This window comes from Octopus bimaculoides, chromosome 2 (assembly GCF_046866305.1).
Source record: "Octopus bimaculoides isolate indiv1 chromosome 2, ASM4686630v1, whole genome shotgun sequence".
Lineage (NCBI taxonomy): Eukaryota > Metazoa > Mollusca > Cephalopoda > Octopoda > Octopodidae > Octopus > Octopus bimaculoides.
The window spans coordinates 125,814,265-125,824,621 of NC_142929.1; the positions used below are offsets into that span (position 1 = coordinate 125,814,265).

The following is a 10,357-nucleotide window of genomic DNA, read 5'->3' on the forward strand; positions in this document are numbered from 1 at the left end:
ACAAAAAACAACTGAGGTAAAGATTGTTTAAGCAGTCTGTACTACTGTAAATCTTTATCCAGTTTAATCATACGGATTAATTGTTAGTCTGGATAAAAGGTTACCAAAATTATGAATGATTGTAGCAAATGCTTTTGATAACTTTAAAAGAGCAAGGATTAAATAATATCTCAACCGAGCATTTTACAGCAGTAAAAAGTTGACGATAATCTTTGTTGAATTTCAGTTAATATCTTTAATCTCCTACATGTCTTATTTATATATTTCAGTTATACAAGGTCTTTTATAAACGCAGCCCATATATTTAAAATACCATTAATTCTTGGTATCTATACATTCATACAGTAGTACATTCCTACCTATCTTTTGTGTGACGCTAAAACATGAGATAAATAGAGGGAAAGATGGAGAGAGAGAGAGAGTGAGAGGGATTGAAATAGAGATAGATAGGTATACTGAGAGAGAGAGAGAGAGGGGGGGGGGAAAGAGAAAGAGAGATGATTTTAAGAAGTGAGAGGCCGAGTAAAAGTGAGAGCAAAGTTTGTGACTGCGTCTTTAGGTGTCATTCTTTTTATGCTCACGCTTCTGTATGAAATGTTTTGAATCGCATCTTGGAATATAAAATTATGGCATGTTAGTTGAAAGTGCTATTCCATTAAAAAACTGGAAAATGACTAAGATTGTGTGTGTGTGTATGTGTGTGAGTATGGGTGTGTGTGTGTGTGTGTGTGTGTGTGTGTGTGTGTGTGTGTGTGTAAATATAAATAGAAACGTAAAGGAGCTAGAGGGGAGTGAGAGTTTCACCAAATATAAAAGGTAATTATTGCATTTATAATAATATAAACAAATAAACAAATTGCAATTATAGTAATATAAACAAATAAAATTGTTTCATATATATGTGTGTGTGGGTGGGTGTATATATATATATATATATATATATATATATATATATATATATATATATATATATATATAAAGAAAAAAATGTTCCTATTTATGTAGACCACGCGATGGGTTTCCATAGTGTTTCTGTCTATCAAATTTCACTCAAGGAATTAACCAACTCGAGGATATTGTATAATCTTTAGAATCCGCAGGACACTGAAGCAGCTACCATGCTTCATTCACATGGTCTGGAGGTGGCAATCTAGCCTAACGAAGTTTTCTCTGATATGAATATAACGATGGGTAACAATATATAATATATTCAGATTTGTCAAAGCTTTACCAGCATAGTTTACCAGCATAGCTGTAGAACGATCTTGCAGACAGATTGCCTCCGATTTTGATTCAGGTTTAAGATGATTTACTTCTTGATATAAAATGAAAAATAATAGATGACAATTCTCAAGATAGAAGATGTAGAAGCAGTGACAAGTGTATAACAAGAACTACAGCTTTCAGAAATGTCTCCTAAGATTGCATATTCAATACTACTTATGTGGATGGACTTTTACACTATCTAAAGAAATAAATGTTTCAAACAAAATACAAGTTCAAAAGAAATTATGTTCCATGGTTCTCCATGAACTTCAAATCATCTTACAGTTTTTAAAATACAAGTGTTTTTTTTTTTATATGTAATGCTTGTTCGAAATGATTATACATGATTATATCTCGCTGAGTAGAGGTTCTCAGGCTGGAGATGCGACTGTTTTCCATATATTTGTAGAAGTTGGGTAATAATGGTCAGTGGAGCGGCTTAGCAAGAGACAGACAAGTTTAGAAACTTCCCGAACGTTGTCAAGAATATTATAGAGATGTTCACAGAAACGGTCATCCAAACTGTGTCTCGTCTGGTTAACATACAGTGCATTGTAGAGTTTGCATGATATGCAGTATATTAGGTTAGCAGAGTGGAGGCGCAATGGCCCAGTGGTTAGGGCAGCGGACTCGCGGTCATAGGATCGCGGTTTCGATTCCCAGACCGGACGTTGTAAGTGTTTATTGAGCGAAAACACCCAAAGCTCCACGAAGCTCCGGCAGGGGGCGGTGGCGAACCCTGCTGTACTCTTTCACCACAACTTTCTCTCACTCTTACTTCCTGTTTCTGTTGTACCTGTAATTCAAAGGGTCAGCCTTGTCACACTATGTCACGCTGAATATCCCCGAGAACAACATTAAGGGTACACGTGTCTGTGGAGTGCTCAGCCACTTGCATGTTAATTTCACGAGCAGGCTGTTCCACTGATCGGATCAACTGGAACCCTCGACGTCGTAAGCGACGGAGTGCCAACAACAAGTTAGCAGAAGATGCAATGGAAGGGGTTAGTAACGTTACTATAAACATGAAATCTAGTTGTAGGGTATATGAAGTGGCATGTAAGGTGGAAGCAAGTGAAAGTTTCAGGTTGAAGTTAGATTTGGGATAAAAGGAGCTCCTGAAGTGATACGATTTTCTCTTCGTCTCTGTCAGACAAAGGACAAACATCACAGAACATTAGATTCGTTGCTCTTCGCGACGATTTAACTATCAAACTCACGTAGAAGCTCGTGGATTAATTATTTACTTTGTACAGTCCTTAGATTTGCCTATCAGAAGTGATTCGTTGGTCGAGTTGTTGGTGGGTGGGAAGGTGTAAAGATTTTAATATACTGAAGTTTAGCTTTTTCTAATAAAGACTGATGTGACAGATATTTCTTAGAATGGCCATATACAATCTACTATTTCGATATTTGTATTCATCAACGAAACTGGAAAAATAATAAATTGTAAAGTCTAGCAATAATTTCCATGATTTTGTCATGTCAACTATGGTGATTCTATTTCTATTTTAAACGGCTAGCTTTATCACACACACTGTATTATGCTGATTCTGGCGGAGGATTATTCTGTGAGTACACATGTCTGCGGAATACTTAACCACTTAAATGGTAATTCCATGAATAGGGAGGAGGGAGTGTGGTTGATCAAACGACTGAAATACTCATCATTGGGGACAGACGGGAGGGTTGTAAATTTTACGCTGTCTGTATATGCCTCAGATTAGCGATTCGAATTTGTTTCTAGATGACTCGAGCATACGATGCTGTGAGCTGAAATAACAGCGAAATATCAATATCCACCGTTCTCGTTCACCTACAGGGCGATTTTGTTTCTCCTGAATTTGAGAGATTCAGTGTTTTTTAACACCTGACGTCTTAAAAACGGTTTTCAGGATAAAATGCCGCAGCTAATAAGCATATACACAAAACACATATATTAAGAATGTGACAATGGTAAAATTTACATAATTAGAGCAGCTTCTAAATAAAAAATTATATATATACTAGCAGAAATACCCGGCGTTGCCCGGGTTAAAGAGAATAATGAAATCTAAAAACGCCGTCTAGACTACGCAACCCTCAACTATTAGTAGCTACGATACCATATTTCTACATTAATAACTCTCCAATCCATGCCAGCATGGAACATAGACATTAAGTGGAATGCTCGAAGAAAGTTTTCAACTCATATGTATATAAAGTAAATACACGTAATTCAGAAACACGTTTTGTGTATTTTATTTCGTAACCAAACAAACAGGTACAGATTATAAATAATGAAAGGCCAATTTTGGTGATTCATTTGACAGAGGTAGTAGAGAGACAGTGCGATGATAAATCTGAAGTTGGATCTTGAAAGTTTGGATGAATGTTGCCTCATTTAAATCTCTTGTGGTTCCAAATGATGCCATCTGTAGTACAGCGTCGTATTGTCTAATTTTTTTCCCAAATGTTTGGAATCTTGGTCAGTTGATGATAACAGTTTCTTCAATAGCTCTGGAGGTTGGGGATTGTGGAATTGTTGGGAATGTTTTTAACTTTGGTCTTATATGTATTGCTTGAATTTCTTTGACATAGGAAATATACGTATTTTCACTGGGTTTGTAAAAGAGAGTTGTGTAGTTCTCGAGTTTTAGGGATTCACACAGACACACAGACAGACAGACAGACATTCTCATCTTTATATAGAGAGATATATATATACACACACACACGCACCCAAACACACGTATATATATGTATATCAATATAAATATATGAAAGTCAATGAAGTTTCGTAAAAGAAAGTGATCATGTACATACTTTCTTGCTGTTGTGATTATAACACCTCGTTGTAAACAATGTTCCTTGTTTTCCCTTGTGGAGCATATGCAAATAGGTTTTTTTTCCTGCCCACTCTTGAGCAGCCAACATACAGTTGTCCATGTGAGAAGCAGGGCTCTTCCAAGAGAAGACCAGCTACAGACAGTGCTCATCTGTTATGTTCGGGTTAAAATTTCATCAACATCAAAAATATATGAATTTTCATGGGAGTTATGGCCGTTATGCATAGAATATAATTTCCAAATTTCATAAAGATCCATTCAGTACTTTTGACGTAGTTTTGGATAAGAAAACAAATGACTAATGTGTGTGTTTGTTTGCATGTGTATGTGTGTGATGGGTGTGTATATGTATAGATATCTGTATGCATGTATATATATATATGTATATATGTGTACATATTACATGTACATCTATATATACATCTACACATATGTATACATATACATGTATGCATATAGATCTATATCTATCTATATATACATATATATATCTATACATATACGTGTACATATACGTCTATATGTATACATATACATCTCTCTCTCTCTCTCTCTCTCTCTCTCTCTCTCTCTCTCTCTCTCTCTCTCTCTCTCTCTCTCTCTTTCTCTCTCTCTTTGAAAGTATCTGTCATTACAGTATCGAAATGTAATTGTTTCAGTTAGTGGAATAGTTTCATTTTTAAAGTGAAAGTATTTGACATGAGTGTTTTTGTTTCACTTTTGACACGTAATACTTAAATAGTGGAGGAGATATTATGTTGCCGTGGGCTCGAACTCTGCGTAGTTCTCGAGTTTTAGGGATTCACACAGACAGACAGACAGACAGACAGACAGACAGACAGACAGACAGACAGACAGACAGACACACATTCTCATTTTTTTATGTTTGCAATGTCCTGTACCCAGATATGCACCTATACATACAGGTGGATGTCGGTATGCACATACCTGTACGTATATTTGCATATACTCATTTACTATTTGTTTTTACATGATTGAACGCAGCGTCTCCAATTGTAAGTAGTTTTTCGTAACTTCATATTTTCTGACGCTACTCTCTCTCTCTCTCTCTCTCTCTCTCTCTCTCTCTCTCTCTCTCTCTCTCTCTCTCTCTCTCTCTCTTTCTCTTTCTCTTCCTCTATCATTCCCCCTCCCTCTCGTTCTTCCTCTTTACTACTACGTATCTCGCTTTACCCCTCTCGTTCTTCCTCTGTTACTACTACGTATCTCTTCCCCCCCCCCTCGTACTTCCTCTCTTTCTCTTTTCCTTTCGTTGCTCACCTATTCTTCTACTTCCACCCTTTGTTTCTCCCTCTACCACTCTTTCTCTTCCCCTCGTTCTTCCTCTTTACTACTACGTATCTCGCTTTACCCCTCTCGTTCTTCCTCTGTTACTACTACGTATCTCTTTTCCCCCCTCGTATTCCTCTCTTTCTCTTTTCCTCTCGTTGCTCACCTATTCTTCTACTTCCTCCCTTTGTTTCTCCCTCTGCCACTCTCTCTCTTCCCCTTACACCGGCATGGTCACATGCTTCCGGTCAATAATCCTTTTCTTCCTTGGCTGTCGCCGAGCAAACACACGAACCATTTCGTCCCTACTTTCAAGTTCGTGCCTCACAGCGTTCACACACAAACAATTTTTCTCGTCTGGCCGTAAAGCCTTTTCTGTTTGTTTTCCTGTCTTGTTTTTTGTCCGCCACAACATTCCTCCATGGCAAGATTTAATTTGTGTATACAAATTTAATTTGCGGTCCATGGGAAGAGCTGTTTTAACGATGCGTCCTGCCTAGCACTTCGAAACGCCGGTGTTAAAACGGAGGTAGCTGATGAAGTAGAATGTTCTCTATGTGGCTTGTGTGTTTTCTCGTCTCTGTTTTGTTTGCAATGTCCTGTACCCAGATATGCACCTATACATACAGGTGGATGTCGGTATGCACATACCTGTACGTATATATGCATATACTCATTTACTATTTGTTTATATATATATATATATATATATATATATATATATATATATATATATATATATATATATGAAGTTAAGCAACAAAAATTCAATAGGTTAGTGTTCTCACTACATGAATAAATGGAGCTTGTACGAAACGTACGTACTACTATAACCTATTGAATTTTTGTTGCTTAACTTCAAATTTTATTCACCAAATCTCTTGATTTTGTTTTTGGTTTTTATCCTACCAAATTCTGGTGCCTCAAACATTTTAAGTACCACATTTAATCTTTTGATTAAATCTCTCTCTCTATATATATATTGCACATACATATACAATATATACATGCATACGCACTCATATATATATGTGTGCGTGTGTGTGTGTATATGTGTGTGTTGTGTGTGCGTGTATGTGTGTGTCTATGTATGTATATAAAAGTTTGTTTTTATGTGAAGTTATATATAAAAACAATTACAACATTAAACTGAAGGGTTGCTCAATACTTTTTAGTAGAGTACGCATTTATCAATTTTACAATTAAAAGGTTGAGTGCGTCTTCGGAGTTTCAGTTTGCTTGCCGCCATCATACTTATTTCTTTATTTATCTATTTAGTTATCTATTCACACACACACACACACGCACACACTCACACACATAAATACGACGGGCTTCTTTCAGTTTCCGACTACCAAATCCACTCACAAGGCCTTGGTCGGCCCGAGGCTATAGTAGAAGACACTTGCCCAAGGTGCCACGCAGTGGGACTGGACTGAACCCGGAACCATGTGATTGATAAGCAAGCTACTTACCACACAGCCACTCATGCGTCTATATATATATGTATGCATAAACATACATGTTTAGTTGTTTGGCTACATAATTTTTATAGGTCAATGTTTGGTATTAGCATATGCGTACATATATCGCATCTGCATCTTATGATGTATACATTTGAATGTATGCCTGAATATGGGCAGTGTGTGTGTGTGTTGTGTAAGGTGAGTAAAGTGTGTGTTTGCGTTTATACACACACATGCATACACAAATACATATGTATTTTCCTACGTATATATAATACTCACATACGTATATGTGTATGTATATGCATATGATGCATGTATATATGTATAGATACACACACAAACATATGTAAAGTATACATATATATAAAGATACATATATGTAACACATAAATGTACATATACGTATATATGTATATATATATATATATATATATATATATATATATATATATATATATATATATATATATATATATATATATATACGTATATATATATATACGTATATATATATATATATATATATATATATATACATGCACATGAAAATATATACTTGCATATGTATGTGTGTATACTTATATCTATAAATAATTATATATATTTATGTACTTGTGAGGGTGCATGGCCTAGTGGTTAGCGTTGTTGCACACACGATCTAGCGATTGCGAGTTCAGTTCCTAGACCGGGTGGTGCGTTGTGTTCCTGAGCAAGACACTTCACCTCACGTTGCTCTGCGATCACACTGTACCTGTTCAGACAACATCGATTTGATGGAGTGAGTGAGCGAATGTGCTGCACGAACATTTCATCATCACAAACAAATTTGGGCAGGTCGTTCGGCAAAAGCACTACCTTCGTCGTCTTTGACGGGAGAGTTCACCATATATACACTTATACATACATACATACATACATACATACATACATACATACGTATATAATTACATATACATATGCATACATATATACATACTTATGCATCGTCTGTCTGTTTTTATGTATGTACGAATGTATGTATGTATGTATGTATGTATGTATGTATGTATGTATGTATGCATGTATGTATGTATATATGTATGTATGCATGTATGTATCAAACAAATTCAAAAAGGTAAGAAACCTAAAATTCGTATTCATAACAAGAAAAAAGCAAAAAAAAAAAAAGCTTGAAAAGGTGAAGAAAACTTCCCCATAAGAAAACTTACCTTTAAGATTGACGTATTTCCCCGGGGCGCCATTTGAAGCAGTAACGTAATAGCGAGCGCTCTGTTTAAAACTTAATAGTTGAGACGATGCTGATGGACTGAACAGAAATAAATACAACTTGCTTAGTTTAATCTTCTCCACGCAATGGCGACTAATGACGATTTCATTGACAGCCAATCCTGCTTATTGTCATCCAGCTCTCGCTTCGCAGGGGTAAACCTCTGTAAGAGGTGTACATTCGCGTGAGTGTTGTGCGTAGAGTGTGCGTAGTGCGTGCGTGTGTGCTGTGTGTATGTGTGTGTGTGGGGGGTGGTGCTTGCGTGCGTGTGCGAGGTGGTGGTGGTGTGTGTAGTGTGTGCGTGCGTGTGTGCGTGTGTGTGTGTGTGTGTATGTGTGTGTGCGTGTGTGCGCCCGTGTTAAATTGCGTATTTATATAGTTTCGTAATACAAATTGATTACGTTATGTCTTGCTTATGTAGACGTGTACCCACCATTAACAAACCATTATTCACCAATCATTATTATTATTATTTAGAACAATTTTGTTGAAAAGACATGTTGAGAAAGTCATATTCATTTTAATGAAAATTTCACACACCACTGATTTGTTTGAAATACTCACACGTACTGTGTTTGTCTCTCTTTGTCTCACTTTTTCATTATTTGACTGCCTGTCTCTCTTCGCTTTATGAATTCAACAAATTCAAAATCTCTAGCTATTCATTCCTCTCCCTCTTTAATATTCCTACTGTTCTTTTATCTTTGTATTTGCTTCTAAAGTGTTCTAGTGTTTAAAAAAAAAATCTATTTAAAAATGTCATTAATTTAAGTAATTTATATTATTTATCAACAAACGAAAAACAATATGTCATCTAAATCCTATACAAATTATCAGTTATATGACGAACTTCATTTAATATTAGATTATTATTCTAAAGGCTTTGCTAATACGAACATATTCTGTTATTGACTTCATAACCATCGCTAATAATATTTTGTTTGAGTTGTTTTCGCTAAGCCACCAATATGATTGTCGAAGACAATAATTAACTGGAATAATTGCATAGTATCTGCTCATTTCATTTGAGAGTATCATAGTAAACTTCATGGGGTGGGGGTTTGCTGGTGCTCCGGGTATGCCGAAATTTCGGCGCCTTTATAGTAAATGTTTTTGAAATATTTCACACACAATAAAATGTGCAAATATTTTGTGAAATATATGGTTTATAAAAGGCATGTAGGCATTTAAACTGACATTCGTCGGTTACGACGATGAGCGTTCCAGTTGATCCGTTCAACAGAACAGCCTGCTGTGAAATTATCGTGCAAGTGGCTGAACACTCCACAAACACGAACACGTAATGTAGTTCTTTGGAACATTGGGCATCACACAGAAAGTGACAGGGTTGGTCCTTTCAATAACTGTTGTGCTTCTCTCATTCACTTGCAAACAAGAACACAGTGATACTCCAGATAGGTTTATTGTCTGTCTCTCTAACAGTCTATAACAAGAAAAGACAGCGGCAAAAGGAGAAACGCCCCTCTACCCGCTCTGCTTGGTTAGCCATTAGGACATTCTAGAGAGTTTTACAACTATCCATTCGATTCTATTAGACAGATTCGCATACCAGAAATTTCTACTGGACAGATTTAGATGCTATCGATCTCCACACCTCCCAACCGAAACTGATGCTACACTAAAAGCACCAACAACAAAGTCTCTCTCTGGGCGTGGGTGTTCTCTTGGATCGTTTTGGGTTGTCCAGTTCATTCTCTGGTACAGGCGGCTTGGTCTTGGGTAGAAATGGTCTGGTCTATCTCTGAGTTTGTGGCACTTCTTCCAGGATCTCCATTGGATGATCAGTTGGATGTTCAGAAATATTGTCCGTCTCATCTCCAGGTTTGCAGTCTTCCGTAGAAGCGTAACGAGGACGTAGCTTTTCCCAGTGTCGTCTCCATACTGGGCTATGAGGAAAGACCTCGACGTTGAAGCAGCGAGAACCCAATGGCTTCGTGACGATTGCTGGTACCTATTAGGGCTGTTTGTCATGGCGAGGTCCATAGTACAGTGCATATACAGGATCACCAGCCTTGTATTGCCTGGTTACCTTGGTGACACCTCCCAAGGCTGGAGTCATCTCAGCCTTTGATGACACCTTGGATTGCTTGCCCTGAGCTATATATGCTGGCGAGGGCAGCAGAGAGTCAATCCTAGTCCGTATCTGCTAGGACATCAAGAGTCGCTTGGAGAGAATCCACAGGATATCGGCGTTCTCCGGTACTGCATCAAGAACT

At 37.0% G+C, this 10,357-nt stretch overlaps 1 protein-coding gene across 3 annotated transcripts in view; it reads right to left on the reverse strand.

The window, feature by feature from the left end:
* LOC106871002 (uncharacterized) overlaps positions 1 to 8,358 on the reverse strand; it is a 49,241-nt gene extending 40,883 nt beyond the window's left edge. The window contains exon 1 of one of the 3 annotated variants that reach the window (XM_014917265.3): positions 8,062 to 8,358. Coding sequence is in view for 1 of the 3 variants with exons in the window: in XM_014917258.3 (XP_014772744.1) it covers positions 8,062 to 8,094 (33 nt within the window). In the remaining 2 variants the exon portion in view is untranslated. The remainder of the gene's footprint in view (positions 1 to 8,061) is intronic. The other 2 variants (XM_014917258.3, XM_089347646.1) reach the window with 2 other exon arrangements.
* Between the last annotated feature and the right edge of the window lie 1,999 nt (positions 8,359 to 10,357).